Source organism: Nelumbo nucifera, chromosome 3 (genome assembly GCF_055504915.1).
Source record: "Nelumbo nucifera cultivar China Antique chromosome 3, China Antique-T2T, whole genome shotgun sequence".
Taxonomy (NCBI): domain Eukaryota; kingdom Viridiplantae; phylum Streptophyta; class Magnoliopsida; order Proteales; family Nelumbonaceae; genus Nelumbo; species Nelumbo nucifera.
In genome coordinates this window covers 99,981,908-100,007,477 of record NC_142651.1, presented here as the reverse complement: position 1 = coordinate 100,007,477, position 25,570 = coordinate 99,981,908, and the positions used below count along the sequence as shown (strand labels likewise).

At 39.5% G+C, this 25,570-nt stretch overlaps 1 protein-coding gene and 1 non-coding gene across 2 annotated transcripts; one reads left to right on the top strand and one right to left on the bottom strand.

The window, feature by feature from the left end:
* Positions 1-5,145: 5,145 nt before the first annotated feature.
* On the top strand, positions 5,146-7,152 carry LOC109114031 (uncharacterized). Its single transcript, XM_019196041.2, has 3 exons — positions 5,146-5,845; positions 5,946-6,064; positions 6,176-7,152. Exons 1-3 carry the CDS (start codon positions 5,299-5,301, stop codon positions 6,227-6,229), a joined length of 720 nt encoding a protein of 239 aa, XP_019051586.1. The 5' UTR covers positions 5,146-5,298; the 3' UTR covers positions 6,230-7,152.
* TRNAM-CAU (transfer RNA methionine (anticodon CAU)) lies at positions 6,408-6,479 on the bottom strand. The gene has a single exon. It is a non-coding gene; the product is annotated as a tRNA-Met (tRNA).
* Positions 7,153-25,570: the final 18,418 nt, after the last annotated feature.

Sequence of the window (25,570 nt, the reverse complement as noted above, 5' to 3'; positions counted from 1 at the left end):
GTCTCTGTAACTGGAGGCAGTGGTGACAGGTGACGGCGGCAGGTGGCCGTTTGGAAATGCAGCTGTCAAGTGTCAGATCCCAAGTCAGTCAGGCGTGCCGCCCCTGGATACGGACTCCTTCGGTGTCCAGTACGGCGTGGTTCGTCCAGTTCAATGCTCCGGAAGCGAAGTGCCTGGAGCGGTGTGTGAGGCGAAGTCTTGAGTTCGGATAAGAGGGGGGCCCCGAACTGTCACAAGATGGGCCAGTTCGGGTCTCTACTTTGTGTGACTCGGGGTCAAAGAGGGAGTTCGGGCCCCTCGCAGGGAGCTTCGGCCACTAAGTAGGGAGTTCGGGCACCCTGCAGGGAGTTCGATCACAAAGTAGGGAGTTCGGACCCCTTGCTAGGGGGTTCGGACCTGCTGGTCCCTTCCCTTTGGTGTTTGTACCCTCGGTATGCTGTTTTAAGTGCCGAGCTACTTGCCCTTTTTGCCATGTGCCGTGATTTGAGAGGTCGGGCCAAATCTTCCTTCATCAACAACAGTATTAAATGCATATTTTTTGGCTATAGTACTGAAACTAAAGGGTATCGTCTCTATGACCCTGTCACAAAAAAGTTACTAATAAGTTGTGATGTTGTATTTGATGAGAAGAATGCATGGAATTAGGAGATTGTGCAATCAGGTCCAATATTAGAAGATGACGAGTTCCTTAACTCTCCTACAAGGCAAGAAAATGAGAATGAAGGTTCTGGTTCCTCTACACCAGCAAACAGTCAATCACCGGTCTCAAGTTCACACTCACCAAGCTTGTCTTCATCAGAGACACCTCCAAAAAAATGGAGATCATTGCAAGAAATTTATGACAATACAGAACGATGTCAAATTGCCAAGATTGATGAACCAATTGTCTTTGAAGAAGCCATCAAGTACAAAGAATCCAGTCTATCATAGTAGAACAAGGCATATTGAGACGCCATCATTTCATAAGAGAGCTAGTTGCAAAAGGAGACATCAAGATGAAATATTGCAGTACCAATGATCAAGTTGCAGATGTATTCACCAAGCCACTTCCACTGAAGAAATTCATGGATTTAAGAGATCTTTTAGGTGTTGTTAAATTTCTACATTAAGGGAGGGTGTTAAAGATTAATGTAGAAACTATTTACTGTTGAGTTAGTCAAATAATGACTTAGTCCTTTCAGTTGGGCTGTATTTGCTATTTTTTAGGAGTCATATCAGGGGTGTTTGGTACTAAAATCTCTGATACCAAATGTTAGAAAATAAAGGATGGTTAACACAATGAAAAGAACAGTAACAAGACAACGAAATTAGCAGAAAGGGCATATCTTTATTCACTGCATAACCAACATTTAAATAGCAAGAAAACATAACAAACTATCAGGGATTCTAGTACCAAACACCCCTGATATGACTCCTAAAAAATAGCAAATACAGCCCAACTGAAAGGACTAAGTCATTATTTGACCAACTCAACAGTAAATAGTTTCTACATTAATCTTTAACAGGAAACAGATGGACGTGGTGGATGATGTGGAAGTTTTCAAGCTTGATCGTTCTGAGCTATCTTGGGTCAAGGTGGAAAGCCTGGGCGATCGCACTCTGCTCTTGGGGTTGACTGGTTGCATGTCAGTGTCTGCAAGTGATGGACTGGGATGCAGAGTCAACTGCATCTACTTTAACCAGCATGGCCGCCCTGGTTGGTGGGTCTTTGACATGGAAACTTGTAGCATTTTTTCTGGTTGGAATTCTAATGCCGACTTCCCTGATTGATTATAAGTGTAATGGATTCATAGTGTCCTTTTGTAGATCAATCTGAGCTCTGCACCATTTCTATTTGTATATGTATGTTTATGTTTGTTCCCCATCAAATAATCAATCTCGTCCAAAATATTTATTAGATTGGATTGAATCTGGTCCATAAGCCAATATCTAGTCCATTAATATAAGATAAGAATATATGTAGGTGTCAATGGACCAGGTTTGGATCGAAAACAATCTAAATTAAAATGAATTTGAACAGATTAGATCATCCAGACATTAAATTGGACCTATTCCAAAATGGTCCAAAATATTCATTAGATTGGATTGAACCTGATCCATTTGTAATGGACTCACATTGGACTGGATCGGATTGGACCAAATCCAGTCCAATTGACACCCCTAAATTCACAATATATAATAATTGGAAGTAAAGCATATCGGTTCAATCATGGAATCCTTAGTTTTGAATGGTAGAAGATTGGAGATAATATCCAGTAGGGGTGTTCGCATTAAATGTCAAACCGACGAAATCGGCCCGACCCAATTCGAGTTGGTCGGTTTTTCAAAACCACTGGTTGGTTTCGGTCTGTATGAGAAAATAAACCGACAACTTGGTTCAGTTTGATTTTCATACATGAAAATAAAACCAAACCGAACCGAACCGAACCGATCCTATGTTTAAGTAATTATTAATTAGTCCCTACCGTATATGTTATATGTTGATATATTTTATTTGTGTTTTGTTTGAATTTTGAAAAGAAATTGGTTATTTATGATAAAAATTAAAAACTCAAAAGTCAAAATCAATACAAGTATAATACAATGGTACAACATTTAATTCAGTTCTGTATAAATTTAAATATATATTGACAAAAAAAATCAGTTTTGCATAAAAAACTAATCGACTTGAATATATTGGTTTTGCATAAAAAACTAAAAAGAAATAAACTTAAATATAAATAAATATTTAGATATAGATATTTTAGTTTAAAATATATATAAAAACCAACTAAACCGATAAACCGACCATTCACGTTTGGATTGGTTTTGCTTCAGGGTCGGTCAGTTTCGATTTAATCACAAGTAAACCAGCTAAGTTGGATTGGATGAAGAAAATGACTCAAACCGCCAACCCCGTGAACACCCCTAATATCCAGATTTTGAGGGGAAGAAAAAACCGTAGAGGAAGAAGCAATGCAAAGATAGTGGTATTGGATTGGAGGAGGAAATGCTGAAATCCGAAGAAAAAGGATTCGATATGAAAGAAATGGGTAGAAATGATTATCCTGATTTTCTGGTATGAAGAAGGGTGTCTGATCCATCTCTTATCTATTGGATATGCATCACAACATGTGGCAAGTTGTGGGCCCTAGTTAGATTGCAAGTGAGCTCTCAATCAATTAAGGATCCGTTTGGTTCATGAGAATAGAGGTCTAGAATCAGAATAAAAAAGGTCCATTCTAATTCCAACCTTTGGTTAGACAGAATCGAAATCCGATTCTCATGGTCAAATGGCATTCTCCTATTTGAGGGAGGGAATGGTCATTTCCTCTCCCCCCTCCCTCCCTCCTTGGGGAATGAGAGTCCATTCCAATTTCGGTTTCAGTTCTCCTCTGAACCAAACAGAAAAGGGAATATGCCATTTGAATTCTGATTCTAATTCTGACGGCTGACCAAACGGATTAACTACCGAGTGTTGCTTTATAGGGTTGACAATAGGTTGGGTAGATCGGACAACCTGATCCAACCTAATTATGAGACCGGATCTACTCCTCATAGAGCGCACTTGACACTAACCTCATAGACACATCCCATCATGTATCAAAAACATCTTCTATATTTATGAATTATTATTCATGGGAGTGTTGCTTTATAGGGTTGACAATAGGTTGGGTAGATCTGACAACCTGATCCAACCTAATTATGAGACCGGATCTACTCCTCATAGAGCACACCTCACACTAACCTCATAGGCACATCCCATCATGTATCAAAAACATCTTCTATATTTATGAATTATTATTCATGGGAGTGTTGCTTTATAGGGTTGACAATAGGTTGGGTAGATCTGACAACCTGATCCAACCTAATTATGAGACCGGATCTATTCCTCATAGAGCGCACCTCACACTAACCTCATAAGCATATCCCATCATGTATCAAAAACATCTTCTATATTTATGAATTATTATTCATGGGAAATGTTCCCAATGCATGATGGTGCCTGTGAGGTCATTCTGAGGTGCGCTCTGTGAGGAGCAGATTTGGTCTCCCTAATTATTATATGATCTAGGTCTGTATTATGCGTCCCGATTATAATTGGGTTGCTAGCTATAACTTTTGGTTGTTATATATAAAATATTTATAGTATTTATGAGATAATTGATACTATACATATTTTTAATATATTATTTATTATAAATAATAACTTCGAAAAACTGAACAACTGAAACAATCAATCAGTTAATTGATTGATTTGGTTTGACTTTGGTTTAGGATAAAGGACACTGATCGAATCGTGAATACCCCTTATAAAAGCCTATTTTTCTTATAATATGGTTGTAATATTAGCATGTTCTCATGCTTAAGGGTTTGTAACTGGAATTGGAATAAAAAACCCTTTAAAATCAAATTGGAATGGTTGTATGTTTGATTCAAAAAGGAATCAAAATCATAATTAGAATCAGATGGAATGGGATTTCATTTCCATGGGAAGGGAGGGAAATACCATTCCACTAGGAATGAAAATGTGATTTCAATTTCATCCAACCAAATAGTTGAATCACAATGATTCATTCTAATTTCGATTACAATTCCAAACCCCTATTCCTATGAATCAAACGGGCCTAATGTGTCAATTTAGCAAATAAATAGGCTTATTTTTAAATTATTTAATTTGATTACATATTAAAAATATAGCTATTATTGGTTTTTGGTCTTGATTGCAAACTCGACTGGGTCTATCATGACCTAGACCTGACCTGACCTGACCCGACTTATTGATAGTTCTAACCAATGTTTTCGAACTACTGTTGACCTAAACGGTCAGACCGTTTGGCTCGAAAACTGTATAAGCAACCAGTTCTGTTTTACCTTAAACCCGGTCCCTGACCAAAAACTATTGAATTTGTCAATAACCCATTGACCTAGGCAGTTGAATTGTTGACCCATTCAATGATTTTTGACAGTTATCTATTTTAATTATTCTTTTTTTATTTTTTGTTGGAACGAGTCATTTATTCAAACTGGACGGTCGAACCATCCACCCGGAAACCGGTTCTAAATGCGGTAGTTGCACCATTGGCAAAACTGTCATTACCTAAACATATCCTCGTGTGCCCATAGACACACCCATCTCAATATGTTTATCTCAACCTTCCGAATTATCGAAGAATTCGGAATCTCGAGAACTGAAAAAACTCAAACGCCATCAAATCCTTTCGAAAACAAAAATAAGCAAACAATCGATGCAGCCCCATCACAATCCCTCCCTCTCTCTCTTTCTCTGCTCTGCAGTTCTTTTTGTGTGGATTTCAAATGGGTTGCAACAAATCAAAGCATGACGTTGCCGCCGGCAATACTGTTCGCCGTCGCAAGAAACTAAGCGTTGCCGTCGAAAGGAGCAAGGAAGGTCTAGAACCCATCCCTGAAGGCGACGTCGACGGCGTCGCCAAAAGCCCATCTCTGCAAGTGCAACAACAACAACAACAACCAGAACCTAAAAATACAACAACAGAGATAGAATTCCAGAGCGAGAAGGTGGTAGGGGGAGGAGATGTGAAAGACGTAGTTGTGAATACAGAATCGAACGATGGGGGGACGAAGGAAGCAAAGGGTACTACGGGGGAGGAGCTGGTGGACGGAGGGAACGAAGCCCACCACGATAGATTGATTTCTCGAGACTCACCGGACCACTACTTCTCGTCCAGGAAGAACGAGGATGCGATCGACGCCATTGTTGGTGACGAAGGAGGAGTCGTGTACTTCTCGCCACCCCATGAACCAGACATGCCTGGAATAGGAGCTAAACACAAGAAAGGTTTCGTTGATGAAGGAGAGAAGAGAACAGAAACAGAGGAGAAGCGTAAGTCCAGTTTCAACCCATCAATCAATCAGAAAATTCAGAGTGAAGTGAAATGCTACTATGCCTGGTTTCCTTGGTTGACTGCGTTTGATGTGTGCAGGGAAATCCAAGAAATTGGAAGAGAAGGTTTTGGTGAAAGAAGAAAAAGTGGTGACAACCATTGAAACCAGAGTGGTGACAACCATAGAGAACAAGAACAAACTAGGTGAAATTGTTGCGGTAGGATTTCAATTTCAACTGTTAAACATTAATTTCTCTGTCAATCTTACAATTGCTAATGTCAGCGGAAGTGAGATTAAAATCTCTATTCTGGTTTTTTTCTCTGTGCAGGAACATTTAAGTGGTTCGTCGTCGTCACCTCCAAAAGTCAGTTCCAAAACTTGATGTAAACCAGAATCCGAATGCAGAGAAGATGAACATACATTGATAATCGTTGTAGTTCTAACATGATTTAAGTGTTAGTCGAATTGTCATTAGTCACTGAAGAAACGAAAAAAATGTAAAAAAAAAAAAAGAGAAAGAAAAAGAAATGAGGAAGCTTTTTCTTTTCTCTGAATCAGATTATCAGAGCCAGGTTTCGATCCTGGGACCTGTGGGTTATGGGCCCACCACGCTTCCGCTGCGCCACTCTGATGGCTGTTGTATGTTTTTCAATATCGAATTTCCATTATCTATAGATAATTCGGTCTAGACCGGACTGAATGGTGGTCCCACCCACCGGTCCTGATGCCGAGCTACGGGTCCACGGTCCAGACCCTCTAGACCGTTTCACGGCCCTCAACTCCCTTGAGAGTTCAGAAACAGAATCAGAGTAACTTTTTTTTGTTTTTCTTTCTAAACTCATCCTTGATGTTTTCTGAATTTTTGCTGCCTTGTTCTTATACTTGCAAAAATGGGTTGTGATGTCTGATCAGAAAAGCTGGGTTTTTTTGCTCAAAAAGAAAAATCCAATACGAAAACCTTTCCTATCATATGTTTGTTTCATGGAGGGAATTGAACCTTTTCTTTCTCGGAAGTCGGAGGTCAGAAGCTACTAGGCTGGATTTGGAATGCTCGTCTGTTGTTTTTGCAGTTGTGTCTACTTTCCTTTCATCATCTTGGTTTGCATTACATGACAATATGAACCCTTGTTTCGCTTTCTTATGCCGATCGAGACATCTGAATGGTAAAGAGGGACTCTTGAAGGTGCATCATTATTTGTTATTCATAATGTTTAATTGGGAAAACTCTGTAGTCCATGAAGTATGAATTTCTATCAAGTGTTTTTTACTTGCTTGAATGTGAGATATTTGTTAAGAGTTTGATAATGTGGCCATGGCAGAGTTTAATGGAGAAATGTTTAGCTGATCCCAAATGGTTGGCTAAGTCTTGGTTAAGTTGTTGAAATCATTTTTTTTTAACTATCGATGATGAATGTTTCTTTTCTTTTTTTTTTCTTTTTTTTGCATACCTATGACTGTGGTAGAATTTTGGCATTTTTGTTATGAACTGTCCTCTCTCTCTCTCTCCCCCCTCTTATACACACAGTTGAAAGCCCTTGTAAATGTAGCGATGTAAATAGATCGGATTGGATTCGAATCAGAGTATATCTGAATCCGATCTGACACTGTGATGTGGCTAGAGGCAATATGGTACAAACAGTAGACAGTTTAACAACTGGACTAAAGGTATCAGTAAAATCGACTCCAGGTTCCTGAGAAAAACCTTGAGCAACTAATCTGGCTTTTTACATTTCTATAGAACCATAAGGTTTTCTCTTGATTTTATAGACCCACTTAGAGCCAACAACAGTCATGAAGGGATCATAGGGAACAAGTTGCCACATATCGTTTTGGAGGAGAGCATGAAACTCAGAGGTCATAGCAAAGCGCCAGTGAGCAAACTTGGATGCCTGAGAATAGGAAGACGGTTGCATATCACAAGCACCACTAGCTACTAGGAGTTCTTCAGGAAAAGGATACCACATAACAGTCTAAAATTGGCGAGTAGACATGGAATGAGTGGTCATAGTATGTGTTTGTGCCGTTGGAGGAGGAACAACAAGTGTGGTGTCAAGAATTTCTTGAAGCAACCGTGTTCTCTGAGGCAGCGGTTCTATCTGACTATCACTATGAGACAAAGAACCATCGGTAGAAGCATTAATAGAAGAAGAAAAATTTGGAGAAGTACCATGATGATTTGGAGAAGAATTAGCAGTAATAAAAGGAGAAAGAGAAGGCTCATATGCATTAGTAACTGTGGTTACAGGTAACAATGAAATTGGTGCCGAATCTAGATGTCCAGAGGATGGACTATCTTGAGAAATCTTAGGAAATTGTTTCTCATTCAAAACATGTCTGGCAATAATTTTCTATGAAGTGACTAGATTATAACACTTATACCCTTTATGAGAAGAATTGTAACCAATGAAAATGCAACGGGTAGACCTATAAGCCATTTTATGCTTATTATATGGTCTAATAAGAGGATAACAAAGATAACCAAAACTCCGTAACATGGAATAATCAGGTGCACACCCAAATAATTTTTCATACAGAGAGAGATTACCAAGGGTCGGTGTAGGCAACTGGTTTATGAGAAAAACTGTAGTTTCTGTTGCTTCAGTCCAAAAGGATTTGGGGAGAGAGGAGCATGCCAATAGAGAGTGGACTCGATAATATGCTGGTGTTTTCATTCAGTACTACCATTCTGCTCATGAGTATGAGAACAACTTACTCGATGCAAAATTCCTTTACTGTCCAAAAATTGAGATAATCTACGATATTTACCTCCCTAATGACTTTGAAACATTTTTATTTTAGTAGAGAAGAAATTTTCAGCATACCTCTTAAATTTAAGAAAAGTATAAAAAACATATGATTTTCTTTCAAGAGGAATCCAAGAAAATTTTGAATACATATCCATAAACAAGACATAATAACAATAGCCTTTTGTAGACAAAATTGGGGCAGGTCTCCACACATCAGAGTAAATCAATTACAAAGGTTGTGAAATAGTACTAGAAGAAATAAACTAACTTAAACGATGGGTTTTGCCTAATTGAAAAGCCTCACAAACAAATTATCATTGACAGTTCCAGAAGAAGACAAATCAATTTTAGAAATCACTAATTTAACTACTTTTAAAGAAGCATGCCCAAGTCGATGATGCCAATTCTGAAGAGAAGCTCTTTCTCCAACAAAAACTTCAGCTAAATTCCTTTTATAACTATTAGTGCCAGGAAACTGATAGAGTCCATCTCTACTGGGTCCTTTGATTAAAGTTCTCTCCGTATGATCCTTCAATAAAAAGAAATCCGAGTGAAATTCAAACACTAAATAATGATCTCTTGTAAATTTGCTAACAGAAATCAAATTCTTTGTCAAAGCAAGAACATGATAAACATTTTTTAGTTTAAACTGATGTTGATCATAAGTTAGAGAAGAAGAATCAATATTCTTAATTGCCAAACCTTCTCCATTATCAATTTTCACTTGATCCGTACCTAAAAATTCAGACTTGTTTTGTAAATTGTCAACATCTAGAGTCATGTGGTGAGTTGCTCTACTATCAGGATACCAGGTAGGATCGAAATTAGCATTTGAACCATTGTAGGAAGACATACCACTATGGAATGCAGCAGTAGGATCTGGCAAATTATGGTTGCTTTCTCCTTGGTATGAAAGATCATACCGTTTGTAGCACTTCAAGGCTCCATGTCCTAGTTTATTACATAGCTGACATACAATTGGGTTGCCTCATCCTTGACCTCGTCCAAGCTTATTGCTGCTCTTATTATAATAATTATTATTGCTATTATTTGTAGCAATATTAGCGTTGGGAGCTTCGTTGGAGATATTATGTTGAATAAGCCATGATCCATGACTAAGAAGTAAGCCAGGAACATCATTGATTCCTAACTGATCTGCATTAGTTCTGTTAGTAATAGCGGTAATAAGAGATTCATATTCACTTCCTAGTCTAGATAAAACATATAGAGCAATATCCTCTTTTGCTACTAGTTCAGAAACAACAGATAGATTGTTTGCAATAGTCTTTGCTTTTTTAATATAGTCACTTGTGGATAAATTCCCTTTCTTAAGATTCTGAAGTTGGCGTCTAAGTTGTAATATCTTAGATCATGAGCGAGAAGAGAACGATCTCTCTAGGGCACCCTAGACTTCGATTGTAGTAGAAAGCACAACAACTTGGGCTAATAAGCCCTCAGTCAGAGATGCAACAAGCCAACTCAAAATGAGTTGGTCCAATTGTACCCAAGACGAATAATATGGGTTAAGAATTTCCTTACAACTATTATTTGGATCTGGGATGTCCTCCGGTGGTGCCTTGGCCGATCCATCAATCAAACCCATCAACTTGTATGCTCTAAGCACTGGCAAAAGTTGAGCTCTCCACAATAGAAAGTTCTCTCCATTCAACTTGATAGTGATATAAGGAGATATGTTGGGAATCGAGTTCATGACCACCGTAATATACATGTTCTAGAGAACAGACGAATTGGAGTTCATTTCTTCAAAAGAATCGGCACTGTTTGCAGCCATGATCAACCTTCAAGTCTTAGCTCTGATACCAAGTTAAAGAACAAGAAGAGAAGGAAAAAAAAACAATGCAAGGAAATTGTATTTCTGTATATGTCAACTAGAGATACTTGGGTACAATATATATACAAAAATAATAAAATAATAAAGGAAAGAAAAGAAAAGAATAGGTAGTTGTCTATGTATAAAGTTTCTTAATTAATTTATTTCCTATTTCAGCTATTTCTGAACTTGGGAGAGAACCTCCATTAGAAACTTCCACTCTTGTAGAGTTACCATTTTTAGATCCTTCCTCTTTTATACTAGTCAACCCATAGCTTTCCTTAACAATGGGTTGGTCTTGTTTGATTACAACACTGCCTAGGTGATCATGATCTCCAAGCTTTATTCACTTCGCGAAAATGAAGATTCTCTAATGGATTTTTAAGGTTTATTCCTGGTTCTTGTTGAGTTTCTAATATTAGATATATCTGCCTCTTCACCAACACCAGAAGTTGCTCTGGAAGATGTGACCATGATGACCTCGTAATAACTGTATACTTCTTGCCAACATTTTCGCCATTATTATTGTTTGCCTCTTTTTCGTTCTTTTGTTTTCTTCTTCCTCTTCCCATGTCTCTTTCTTAAAATTAAACTCAAATGCCAAGAGATTGACAAAAGAGAAGAAGCTAAGAAATAATGAAAGTTATACAGTGGTTAAACCTGCTAATTTGTGGCAGATACATAGAGGAAGAGAGAGTTTCAATGAATCAATGAATCAATGGAGACAAAGAGAACTAATTTAATTAAAAAAGATTCACATGGACTTGGTCCCCAAACAATTTGACTAACCAATGCATTGCAATATTTTTATGTTAGACTTTCTATCTTACAAGGACAAGTGCTAGGGTAGAAGTGCTGACCTTAGTTTTTTTCTATTTATTTTTCTTTCTTTTTTTATTCATAGTGTTCACCATAGTTACATCAACCAATCATCTCCTCTATGGGCAACAAGCTAGCTAAGGGTCCGTTTGGTGCGTCTTTCTGTGCAGTCTTTCGGCTGTTTACAAGTCGAGTAGACCAAAATTTGGTCTATTTCCATTTGGCGCGTCAAAGATCTAATCGCCAAAATACGGAATGCCAAAAAGACGTGAAAAGCCCATTTTGGACTGATTTCGAGAAGCTCTAAATGGAGCTTTTTGTGTCTTTTGCGTTTTATGCTCGTGCAGGAAGACGCAAAAGATGCACGGAAAGACGTGCATTTGCCAAACGGTCTTTGGGATGCCCAGACCTTATGTCAAAAGCTCAATGTGTCTTTTTATTGTCAAAGCTACAAGAAGATCTTCTCAAAAAGACTTGCCAAACAGGCCCTTAAGTCATGCAATAAACCTCAAAATCACTATTTCAAAGTATCTTTACACAGGGGCGGAGCCAGGGGGCCCAAGGGAGCCATCCCCCCCCCCCCCCCCGCCTATGGCCCAAAAATCCCCACTATTTCATGTAAATTTCCCCCTCCCCCATTCCCCACTCCAATGGGTTGCCCCCCCCTGTGACCATCCATATTTGTTCCCCTCCCCCCCCCCCCCCCCCCCTAATGTTTTGGTCCCCCTCATGAAAATTTCCTAGCTTTGCCCCTGTCTTTACACTTCATTCACAATTTATATTATAACATACTTTAACCCACTCATATATTAAAAATACTTTTTAACCCACTCATTTATTAAAAAATATTTTAATTCCACATTAATTATATTTCTTGTTAAGTAAGGTTTATAATATCGAGTAAGTATTTATTTAAGCTTGTTCATTTGCTTTGACGTTTGATGTCTAAAAGTGTAATAATTACATTAAGAGGTATATTGGTATGGGTGAACTTTTCTTTTTTAACTCTGAATGTTGAAAATGTTGTTCTAAATTCTGAATTTTAGAAATTGTCAAATATGTATTTTAACCCCATATATGAGAATTTTTGTTTATGTTACGGGGGTATCAATGAAAAGCAAAAGGGAAAATTCCTGATCAGTACCCTCTACTTTGGTTCAAGCCACAATTTGGTCCCCGAACTTTAAAATGCGATAATTCGGTACCTGAACTTTCAAAATGAGACAATCTAGTACCAGTCGTTAGCTAGTCTGTTAACCTGTTGCTAAATGACATTTGAAAAATAAAAAATGCCCTTCAAATGCCATCTAATTCTCTTTATCAACCATTCAAACATTGATAATAAAATGGACATTCCCAAATTCTAAATTCTTCTAAACAGTCACCAACTTTTTTTAATAGAAGAGGTGGGCTCTTATTAACTCTTATGTGGCGAGCTCTAGCATGAAAATTTTTAGTGTAAGCCTTCCTTTAATTATTAATACGATAAGAAAATTAATTTCCACACTGAGATTTGATTAACTGATGAACAATTTTCTGGGAAAGCTATTGAGAGATTCTAAACTTGGTTCAACCCAAACCGGAAATTTGTTGGCAGAATCTGCAGACCAGCCAGGCGAAATGCCTCCACTCTTCATGTCGAACACCCACCAACCATCACTGGTGTAGTGGGTGTAGGTACATAATGCTCACTCAGTCCCCTAGAGCACAATAGATACTGAATTTGTACCACAAGGACGCTTGCAATTAACCCATAACCGGTCCTTCCTTGCGATAAACCTGTGATGAACCCATTCCCAACATAGGTGCAAGGCAAATATAAATTAAACCAACGAAGGGGTCCACGTGCACCAGGCCCCACGACAAACCTAGGGCCATTGCCGCTGTTAACCAAAACTAGGACCGAATATTTGCTGCACATGGTTTTTTTTTTAATTACTCATGTGACTAGGAACAACGTAGGATTGCCAAAAGACTACTAGTTAGACAATGAAGTCACTAATGCCACAACAACTAAGTGAGATGCGAGAGGCGGTAGCACACGTGGGTTATGAGGATCCCTGGGAGAAAGGAAAGTTAATGTTTGAGAGATCCCATAAGGACACGTGGCGAAACCCTAGCGGTGCTCCTTAATAGCCGACAACAAATCTAATATTCTCTTTCCCAGTGGAGAATGAATGCTTTTGGTTCCTTCCTTTCGGGACCTCGAGATCCTCTCCTTTAAATGGAGATCCCCCCTTATGATGAGGGGCATTCATTCAGCCTTTAGCAAACCCTATCGTCAAGACTCCCTGCTCAGCTACCTCCTCGTCCCTCCTTCGCCCTAGACCCTTCAGCTGATTCTCTGTTCCTGGTCTTCTTTTGTCTTTCAAAGAGACCGCCCACCAGCCTAACCACTCCTTACTTACATTAGAATTTCTAGTTCCGTCTTTGATCACATAAAATGGTCAACCGCAGAATCAACCTCACACCCATCCCCGAAGAACATGGCAACATCCCAGAGGATACTAACCCAGGAACAAAGGAACAACTCAAAACAGAATCACCCCATCAAGCTAATATCGAGATTCTCTCGAATAAAGTATATGAATTCAAGGCCCACTTCAAGGCTCGATTTGAAAAGGTAGAACGGGCACAAGAGGAAACAAAGAACACACTCCAGATCCTCTTGAATAAAGTATATGAATTCAAGGCCCACTTCAAGGCTTGATTGAAAAGGTAGAACGGGCACAGGAGGAAACAAAGAATACACTCCAGATCCTCCTCTAGCGGACAACTTCGACTGAACAATCCTCTTTCACTCAGGCTCTGGTTCCTGTTAATATCCCTGCTAGCCGTCATGCCTCCAACCTGGCCTCCATTGTACTAGAGCAATCCGCTGGAACCAACCCCACACAGACAGGGCAACATTCTTCTGCCTAACCTTAGACCTTCCCCTGAACCAACCTAGCTATGGAGGCTCCAATTAGCTGAGACGAGTTGAAAGAATACATTCAAAGGCTAGTGGTGGAGAGCCACAACCCGGCCTAGGACTTGGTTGTTTTGTAGAAGCCTTATTCTGACAGAATCCTGTATAAGCCTTATCTTGTCGAGTACACCCCTCCCCAACAATGTCCCTAGTACGACGGACGGAGGGGAAGCCTGCATGAGCACATTAGCAAATTCGAGGATGCCTTGGGGTCTTTTGTCCTCGATGGTGATCTAAAAGTGTGCGAGTTCTCAAAATTTCTGACGGGGCCGGCGCATACGTCATTCGTCAACCTCATATCCGGAAGCATAGACTCATGGACCGAACTAGCAAAAAAGTTCCTATCCAAATGGTTCACATTGGAGAGGAAACTAACAATGGCGGATCTAAGGAACATAGAGCAACGATCGGGAGAGGACCTCGTGGCTTACGCCATGAGGTTCCAAAAGTTGACCCACGCAGTCTTTGACGAACATGCAATGGAGAAAGGTTTTGTTGAACAGTGCATCCAGGGAATGCAAGTTGCCTACATAATAGGCATAGAAAACATTGAAGTGGAAACATTTAGCCAACTATGGTGGTGCTTAGAGAGGACAACACGTATGGTCAAAAGCGTCGTAGTTCAGCCCCAACTTGTATTGGGACAATTTGGAAGAAACGAGGCCTACACAGTTGATCGTAGGCCCCACAACAGCACGAGACCCAGTCCATGGCCCTATGTTCGAAATAATGGCCAAGGTAGAAGAAGCGATCTGTCGGTTCCTCCCCCCCCCCTTTCCCTGCGCTAGAGAAGAGGTCTTGATGATAATGAATAAACTGGTAGAGGACAGGGTAATCAGTCTACCACCACCATTGGCTGGAGTGGATCCAGAAAAAGACAAACGTAGAGGATAGTGGTGCAACTATCGCCAATCCCCGCACCACGACTTAATGGACTGCTTTTTGTTGAGAAGGTTGTTTGTACAGAAAGCGAAACTAGACAAATTTGTGAAATGAAACCACACACCGGTAGAAATGGATCCCTTCCCAGCCCACACCCAGGGAGGAAGCGTCAACGTGGTGGGAGCCCCGGGCCAATACCAACCGGACATGCTGATCGAAAAATTAGAACAGAGCTCGAAGCTCTAGCTCTTTTTCAGCAAACAGGGAGCAAATTCATCAACAAGGAATCTAGCAATCAGTGCTTTGGCAGAAGTATTCAAGAGACCCTTGGGACCCTATTGACTTGCACGCACCAGTATAGAATTCATGCCTGAAGACATGCTAGTGGCAGACCCCCACCACAACCAACCCCTGTACATCACAGCAAGGGTGGGGGCTTCGAGAAGCGAAGATCCATGGTCGACCTTGGCAGCTCGTCAACCTCATTTCCATCCATACCCTAAAATCGATGGATGTGCAGTGGGACACTATGAAAGGCCCGCCCATGGAGGTGACTGATTTCAATGATAACGCCTCTATAACAGAGGGGTCCATCGAGTTGTAGGTATCAATCAGGCCATTCTCTATCATGCAAGAATTCTAAGTTATTTCCAGAAAAACCACGTATCACACCCTGCTGGGATGACCACTCATACATAGCTTGGCCCTCGTATCGTCAACATATCATCAGTGGATCCAGGCTAAGCATAAGGGATGTGTGGTTAGAATTCTGGCGACTAGGTTCCCCTTCGACAAGTCCAAAGCTCACCTACAAGACGCAATCTACTACATTGAGCTGGCCGATGAAAGCGAGACTAGAGTAGCTAGGGTGGAAGGAATGTAGTTGCTGAGCCTTGCGAGCAACCCGCCGACCACACCGGAAAAGAAGAAAAGAACAAGGTGCATATGGATAACCGGTGATGATGGGAAGAGCTACTACACCATTGTTACGGATTATGAGGACGATGAATCGCCAATAGCTAAAAAGGCCATCTTAGAGGTATGACTCCCTATTTATTCATAGAGTATGTGTTTTACTAAATGAAATGAGATCCAAGCATAATTACTGTTTGTCATCACTAGAGTATATTCCACATATGTACTTGAAACGATACTCAAACTATGCATGCTCAATCTTTTCTTTCTAAGAACATGCTTCTCACATGGAATGAATGTTGCATTTCTATTTAAGAAAAGAATGCCTGTGAACTGTGTTTCAACCAGAACTATTTCACTAAACTACCCCTACAGAAGGACATCATGATGATTTCATCGCACGAGGACATCCCCAAGGATTGGACAGACATCACCCATACCAAAGGTATAACATTAAAAAAAAAAGAGCAAAAAAGATATCAACCAACGTAACTAAGGAACACTAAAGTTCACTTGCAATAACAAGAGCAAAAAGAGGAGACTGTAGAATACTGCGATGAGATCCAAACACCTCCTAAACACATGAGGGATTCCATCGACGCAATGGAGGAACCTTTAGAGGAAATCAACATGGCCATAGAAGGAGAAGAGGAAAGGTCATTTTACATATCAACCAAACTAAGAGCTAAGGACTAAGAAAATTTGATCGCACTACTAAGAGGTAAAAACTCCCCCCTATTGAAGAACACTAAAAGCCCATTTAAGAGAAACTAACCCACATACACTTGCACAGAGTTTCAAGATGTTTTTGCCTAGTCGTATGATCAGATGCTAGGACTGGACTTGGACCTGGTCAGACACACCCTTTGCATAGATCCCAAGGTTAAGCTCGTAAAGCAACCTCAGAGGATTTTTAAGCCGGAGGTAACCTTGAAGATCAAAGAAGAAGCTGAACAACTCCTGAAGGTTGGGTTTATCAAGCCCATAGCACACCCTCAGTGGATAGCAAACATAGTACTAGTAAAGAATAAGAACGGACAACTCAGGTTAATACTCTAAAGTATAGCCACCCGACCTTAGCGCACAAATGAAAACTGACCTCTCCCATCCTTATCGTAGGTGTTGTGTTAATTTTAGGGACCTGAATAAAGCCTGCCCCAATGATGAATTCCCCTTGCCGAACATGGAGGTACTAATAGACTCAATAGCGGGGAATCAACTTTTCTCTTTCCTCGATGCCTATAATGGGTACAATAAGATCTTTATGGTCCCCGTAAATGCACCTCACACGACCTTCAGGACACCCATAAGGATCTTTTACTACAAGATGATGCCCTTCGGTCTAAAGAATGCCGGGGCCACCTATCAAAGTGCGACAACAAGTGTATTCCACCACATGATGCATAAGGAGATCGAGTGTTATGTAGATGACATATTTGTCAAGGCAAAGAGGCAGGAAGACCACCCTGGAGTATTAAGAAAGGTGTTCGATCGGTGAAGAACCTTCAACCTAAAACTAAACCCCATGATTTCTTGGCCTTTTCCATTAAAAAAAAACTAAACAAGGGTAATGCAAATCATGACTGAGGATTTGAGAAGGAGCTGAAGGCAATGAGGGATATAAAGCATCAAAATATTGTCACTCTTCATGGATATTATAGTGCTCCTCGGTTTAATCTTCTTATATATTGTAGTGCTTATGGGTTTTGACTATGTTCTAATGTTTGGATAAATTGCATATGGTCCAATTCACTAGCTCTTCTCTATACCTATGGAAGAACTTCAAGCTTTGGGAAGAGTTGTTGAAGTTGAAAACATAAGTTGATGAAACAATTGTTTTGACTTGTATAGTATAATTATTTATTAATTTGGATTTTAGTTTAGTGTCCAAGAATCCTTCAAGATCAGATATATTGGTCCTAGTAATGAAACACCATATGGTTTGATGAAGTTCCTTCAGTTATGGCTAAGGTTGTTTATGTGCTGGTATACTCTGCATCTACTCTGATTCATAGAACGAAAATTCTATTTTCTTGCTTTCTTCATATTATTTTACATGTTTATTGCTATTGTGAGATCAAACATCATCTTGATAGAACTTGTACAACTTGCTTTGCTAAAGTTTTGACTTTGGACTAGCTGAGTGCTATCTTCATGAGAGGTAATCTACTGCCATAAGTTTGGAGTTCGTTAAGATGTAAGGGGTAGTGGCGCCCCATGGGGGTGGGGGTTGATTTTAGTGTTATGACCCACCTCATCACTTTTGACCTCCTAGCCCTCCTAACATTGGATGTGTCTTGTGCACCATGCCAGGGGAAAGCCACGGTCAATTGAACCACCTTGACAATGAGCCATCTACCTCTTAAGTCTGATATGTTTACCTCCATAACTTGACAAGAGGAATTGAATTATTTGTCCTTGAGAGCCTTTGTTATTATTGGAAGATAAAATATGCACATTTTGGGGGGCATTCTACAACATGAATGCTTTTGTTTTCATTTGTTTTTGGAATTGCCACATCAACAAAAAAACATGTTCTTGAACTCTAGTTTTGTTTTCAAAGGGAAAAACAATTTGATTTTGTTTCAAAGAAAATTACATGTTTTTGAAAACCAACAAAATGTTGGTTTTTAAAACAAAAACAAAATTTCTAGTTATCTAGTATAAAAATTATATGATTTATGGAATATGATGTTGAATAATTAGACGAAACATGTTTTCCAGCCAGATTCAAGAACATATTTTTGGTTTCAATTTTGAAAGTAGAAGACACCCCCCCCCCCCCCCTGAGAACATGTTTTGTGTTTTTGTTTTAAGAAATAATATGTTTTCAAACAATATGGTTTTGATTTGTTTTTGGAACTGACAACAAGAAAAACAATTCAAGTTGTAGAACACCCCCTTAGTGTTCCCTACTCCTTTTTTCCTTGAAAAATTTTAGGCATTATGTGTAATTTTCAAGTTTCATATCTAGTCATTTTATTTTTTCCATGTGTATTGGTGGGAGTACTCACATCTCTTTGCAATCCTCATAGCAAGAGAAATGAAAAAAAGCTTTAGTGAGAAATTGCTCAAGGGAGGAAGTTGATATTGCTGACAATGAGAACAAAGTCACAAAGATGAGGCGGAAAGGGTGTTATTGCATACATCTATTGACTTTATGGTTTTGGGGGTGGGGAATTTGGATTTACATTGGTTAGGTTGTCACAAACTTTGGTTCCATTGATGACTACCCCATTTGGATGGCTACCAACAATGTCTTAATGGTGGACTATCTCAAACTATAAAATAAAGCGAACGCCCAAATTGCTGAATAACTTCTTCCCTTTCACCCCCAGAATCTCTGCCTTCAAATAGTTTTGGCCTATGGGGCCATATAACACCATGATTATCTACCTATCTCAACTCTTTAGGCTCTTAGGTTCCCTATTGAGTGGCTATTAAAATTCATCTTGAACACTCCATGGTCCATACTTGTGGTGTAACTTTTTGAGTTGACGATCTAGCCCCACTAGACTTTAAGGATCTAATCATATCATCATTAGAAAAGACTCTGAATTCCTTTTGAGTTTACACTGAGCCACCCTAATAGTAATAAGATCAACCAGTGCACCCATTGAACAATTCTTGTTTAAGAAGATCCTGGTATTCCACTTGTCTGCACAGTCCATACTATAGCTTTGCTTAACACCCCCACTGGACCTCACATGGTTACTCCTTGTGCAAGGGGGGAAAAGTTGTCTCAAATAACATAGATTTTATGGTTTGATTTCCCTTCTAGCTTTTCTCTCTGAGTTCACTCCAATGATAAAGCCTATTTGTGAAGGAAGGGGAAATCCATCATATGGATGGCCGAACCATGCTGGATGGTAGGGCGAAATTTCAAAAATTTATTTTACCCTTCCGGGAATTGTATTCTCAGTTTTTAAACTGCATTTTTCAAGGATTGTTCTTGCACTGAACCGGACCAGATCTAAAACCAAAAGAAAGGGAGAAGAATACCTGATACGAATTCCACACGTGTAGTTCCCAAAGTGGGTGTTCACACCCAAAGAGGAGACCAAAACTAGCTTCTACTGAAGATGGCGCAACTTGAATTGAAGCCGATTCAACAACATAGTCCTTCAGCAAGAATTGCAACCCAACAGCTTGGATCGAGCAAGGGTTGTGAGCACGATGCAAATCTGATTTTTCTTGCAAAAATCAAAAACCAAGACCGATCAAGATTAGTCACCAGATGGAGAACGAACTAGGGTTTGTGCAGCAAGAGTAGAGGGAGAAAACTGAGAGCAGAAAGGTGATCTCTAGAGCAATTCACCCTCCTCTATTTATAAGCCTTAAGGATCAACTTTCATAATCCAATTAGGTGATTCATAATCCAAATCTTTATTTGGATTTGGACTCTTTAAGTGGATAAGAGTTATCCTCTTATCCTATTGCTGATCTAAGCCCATATCCATACCCATATTCGCCCATGTCACATGACTGCTTTAAGCTATCATGTGATACCTTGATTAATCTAATTAATCATGGGCCTTAGGCTCATTTAACAAGTAGCTCACATCCCCTTTTAGTGATTGGCCAATTTGACTCTCTTTGTAGGTGTGGGACCCCAACAATGACCTCACATAAGCCCATATGGGTTCAACCCAGCTTATGTGAAAAAGACTGGTCAAATTCACTATCAAACACAGTGAACCCCTGAGTCCATCAGTATAGGCTCTTAATGGGCCCAACATTTACACTAAATGGTCTCTGATTCCAGCCATCCTATGAAGGATCAAGGACAATGGTCTTAAGTGAGATTAGCCCATCAGCCCTAAATGGTCTTACACTTAACCCCTTAGCCCTTAATAATCAAACACTACCTGACAAGGGAGGACCTCTCCCTTGGCTGCAAGGTGCAGTATTGCACTCTCTGTTGATAGTTTTGGTTTCCGTTAGAGAGAGTGCAGTCCCGATCATTCACTTTGTCCGACAAAGGGGCTGATCCTGTCACTATGGTCATCCACTCGGGTGAATTCTAAGACTACCCCAACATACCTAAGTTTTGACCCCCAAAGGATCTCACTGATTGGCACATAAAAAATAGCCCAATCTAATACCAAGTGTAGTATCATAATCAAGTCTAGGGGTTATGTGTAACTTTCCAGTTTTGCCCACCAATCTCCAAGGTCTAGGGCATAACTGGAAAATGGTTTGGGTTCAGTGTTTCAAACAAACACATACTACATGTACTTCGAATCTAACCCTGGCAATTGAGACAAGCTAACCTAACCACTTGGCAACATATTAGTGTCAGTCTTGGCAGGATAAACTTTCCCAAGTCTATCCAACGATTAAGAACATTCTAAACTAACATGAATCTCATAAGTGTCCAGTTTAAGGGTAATGACACAGAAACACACCAAATATAGCATGAATCAGTTATGTACTTTAATTCATTTACAATAGATGCATATGTACATTAATCTGATTGGAGCTAAGAGAATACACTATTTAACAATTTGAAGCACTAGAAGCCCTCTAAGGGTAGTTCTTTTTCCTCTCTAAGGACTATAAATAAAAAAAAAATATGCTTAATATTTGGGTGGAGAAGAATGATTGCACATTAATCAATTGGAGTTTGTGAAAGAGAACTATAACGTCTACTTTCTTTTGGGCACAGGTTTTCAAGGATTTTAAGCAAACCAAATAAATAATTTCTTTTAAAAGTGGGATCTGGACATTTATGGATGATTGCTTATCCTTGTCATAGATAAATATTGCAGATTCCATCTAGACTTAGATGAAGTTTCGCTAGGTTGTTCACCAGGACATAACAAGGTAGTAGTGAAAGGAGATTCTCAAGTAATTACAGATTGGATGAGGGCCTGCAATCAGGACCTTGGCATCTAATTGCACTTCACTTGGGAAGTAAGATACTTTTAAATGATTTGAACATCTTGTTCAAATGGACGCAAGGGTCATCTAAATCATTAGCAAATTTTGCTAGAGACTAAGGCTGCCTGGAAGGTAAACATTTTCCCTACTTCCTAGAGAGCAAGGGTTCCTAGAACAGAGCACAGATTTAAAGATGTTGAATCTAACCCAATTCGTATGAAAAATAAAATAGAATTTCCATAATGTAGAAGAGACTGGACATTTACTAATTCAAGGGAGAGATGATGTGGGGAGACCTCTAATATTTAAGTGATTGATGGTGGGAACCTTATCAATGTGTGCATGAAGCCCTTGATCTAGCAAGAACAAGAAAACCCCACACATAGTCAGTCTCAACTGCCTTTGGTGCCCCTCTTGCTAAGGCCACATAGATGGAATGCACCATGGGCTTTCATCTAAACTCTTCCTTCCATGTGATTTCATCCCCTTAATTTGGCCAAATTAAAAAAAAAAACTTTTAGTGCAACAAGTAACATTCATCAATTTATCCATTTAGGAATTATCTCTTTATTGCAATAGTTATTTGCATGATAGTTTGTGGCACCAATTGACTGTAATACAGTTAAGTACATGAATATCTTACAAGTTCATTTCTTGATATTCTTGCAGATTGTCCACTTGATTTGAGTGGGTCAAATTTAACACTAGTATCCTCTGCTTGCTCCAACAAAGGTGACAAAGGAAAGTGTTGTCGTTATATCAATGCCTTTGTGGCAGTATCAATTGCCCGCTATGCTAGCATGTCAAGCAACCTTGGGGTTCCTTCAGGATTGTCTGACATCTGCCTCCATTCCGTATTAGAGACCCTGGAACTATATGGAGTTCCATCAAATGCAACAGTCTTTTGTGCACTTGGTATAAAAATCCCAGTCACTTATGAGTGTTGAGCCGAATAACTGTCATGCAGATGCTAGAATCTCCAAACTTTGAGGATGTCACAGAGAAACTGCAAGTTACCTCTTTCAGAGGAGAGTAGTTGTGGGAGATGTATGAATGCTAGCATTTTGTACCTTCACTACCTTATAGGAGCTGAAGATAATATGACATTGAGTACTTGCCCATATGCAACTTTTGCTGCTCTTGCAAGCTAGGGTAATAATGTGTCTACCTTTGAAATAGCTACTTGTTTCTTTGGTGCCCAAGGGCTTAATGTTCATACAGGTATATTCTACTCATGATGATGACTTGGAATTTACATGGGTAAAAGAGTTTATTAAAAATAATAAATTTTAGATTGCTTTGGTGTTCAAACAATTTTTCATCACTTTTTCTTTTCTGTGTTTGTTGCTTCTTAAAGTGGGAATATTTCAGCTATTATTTCCATCAATTTGACAGTGAAAGTTTGTGTTCTGCCCTATTTTGACAAGTTAAATGTTCATTTATCTAATTACTTGTTTTACTAAATGTTTGTGAATCCGAATGGAGGAGAATCTACCAATCATCTCTTTAAGTGTTTTTGTCAAGTTTCAATTGACTCTATTTTATTATTCTCATAGATTGATACAGGGATATAAGTTGTTTTGTCAAGTTTCAATTACTTATTTTACTAAATGTTTGTGAAGCTTGATTAGTTTAGTCAATTGATTCAATGTGGTTGATGCTGAATTGAGGTGCAAATGTTGGACCAAAGAAGATCTTGTAAAATGCTAATTATTTCTCACTATACAACACCAGAGAGTTTTTAAGTAGAATATCTCAATAACACAGGAGCTTTTTTCTTTCACCACCATGTAGAATTTCTGAAGGGAAAAAGAAAAGATGATTAGAAAAGAAAAGGCATAAAGGACTTTGAGGGCTGTTAAAAATGTTAGGAATGGCATTGTTATGACATCTGCCTTTTCTAATGTTACTCTGCCCTTCTTCAGTCACTAAAGGGAAGCACAGATCCTCACTTGAATACTCTGTAGGAACACTTAAGTTCAGCTGATGGGGACATTAACTGGCGTAAAACTAAGAAGAATGGGATTTGGACAAATGGGGGTCTGGTGTTGCAACCCATGAAAAGGAGTCAAAACAGTGGATCCAAAAGTAAGAGGTTACTTGGGAAGAGGCCCAAGATTTGCTTGTTCACCCCCAAGTGTCAAACCTAGCATTGTTATGACAGAGGACTATGTATATGAAGAATAAAAAGTAAGTAAAATTTTGAATTTTGTGGATTACTATGCTTTACATCTTAATTCTATCCCTTTTTAATTTATATTATAATTTCAGCCTCCACCATCTTGTAAGTTTTACGAGATTTGTAGGTTACTTTTGCTTTCTTGTATACATGATGACATTATATTGTTTTCTTTGTTTCCCTTAGTAGTGAACTAATAACAAATTGGTATAAGGTAATACACTAAAAAGTTCAATCTTGAGCTTATTTATAGTATTTTATCATCGTGAACATCATTAAACTCTTATCTTCTTTTTTCCTCTCTTTAGGTCAGTACTCAGCACTTAGTTACATGAACTCTTCTTAGTTATTTTACATTGTTTAGAACTCTTCTCCAATTGTGTTTGAAAATCTAACTTACCTGATTGTGTAGATACCACCAACACAGAAATCGCCAAAGTGTGGAAGGCATAAGAGCTTACTTGTGGAAGGTTCTAAAGGAAATAGCAGGCTTGGTAGGCATAAGGGCTTACTTGTGGATGGTTTTGAAGGAAGTAGCAGTCCTAGTAGTAGAATAGGCATGCTGTCTTGATTTGAAAATCTTCCAATGGCATCGTGAATGGAACATCTCTTGTATAAACCAAGAATTTATCAATTTGAAACTAAAATGTATTTGACTCAAAAAATTTGAATGGATAGTAGATTTTTAAATTTTATTTTTGTGTTTCATTTTAATTTAGATGAATGTAGAGAAAACATATTTGATGTAGCGCGATCTAGCTGCTCCCTGCTGGAGGTGATCTGGCTTCCAGACGGATGGCGGGCTGAACCTGCAAGGATATCAGAGAACAACCCGGGGATGCTAACCCGGCGAGGTCGCTCCGATGCTTAAGTCAGTAGGCTAGTAGCGAGCTAAAATTGTTTTTGAAAGTAGAGAGCTTGAGAGCAGGAAAATCACGCATACATTGCACCGCCGGGGGGTGGAGCCTATATATAATGGAGTCCTCGCGGGTTTCGTGGAGTAGTTCCGGGATCCTCGCCACGATGAGATCCGTTTCCGCGATAATGGGGGATAACTGATAGGGTTTATTGAGTCCGCCCGAATCGGTCGGAGGAGATAACGCTAGCTGTTACATGGTGTCATCCCGTGTAGTCCGGGAACCGTTGGAGGGATTTTCAGAATCCTCAAAGTGGCACGTCGGTATCCCCGAGTTGACGCCTTTAAGTCCCGAACTGGACTGAGTGTCAAAGTGCCTTGGCGTCAAGGTATTCCTGTTGTGATCTGGTACCGAGGTGATCTTGTTTCGAGGTGACCTTGTCTCGAGGTCACTTTAGCCCGGGATAGTTGGGTACTCGAGGTTGTTCTGCTGCGGGCTGGTCATGCTGAGCTGTCATCTATTAGCCAGGTCATGTCCACGTGTCCCCCTGTTATGAGGTTGGGCCAAATCGCCCTTCATCAATTGCCCCTACTCCCCGAGCTATGGGTCCTGACTTGGTGCGGGGAGTTCATGATGTGACAA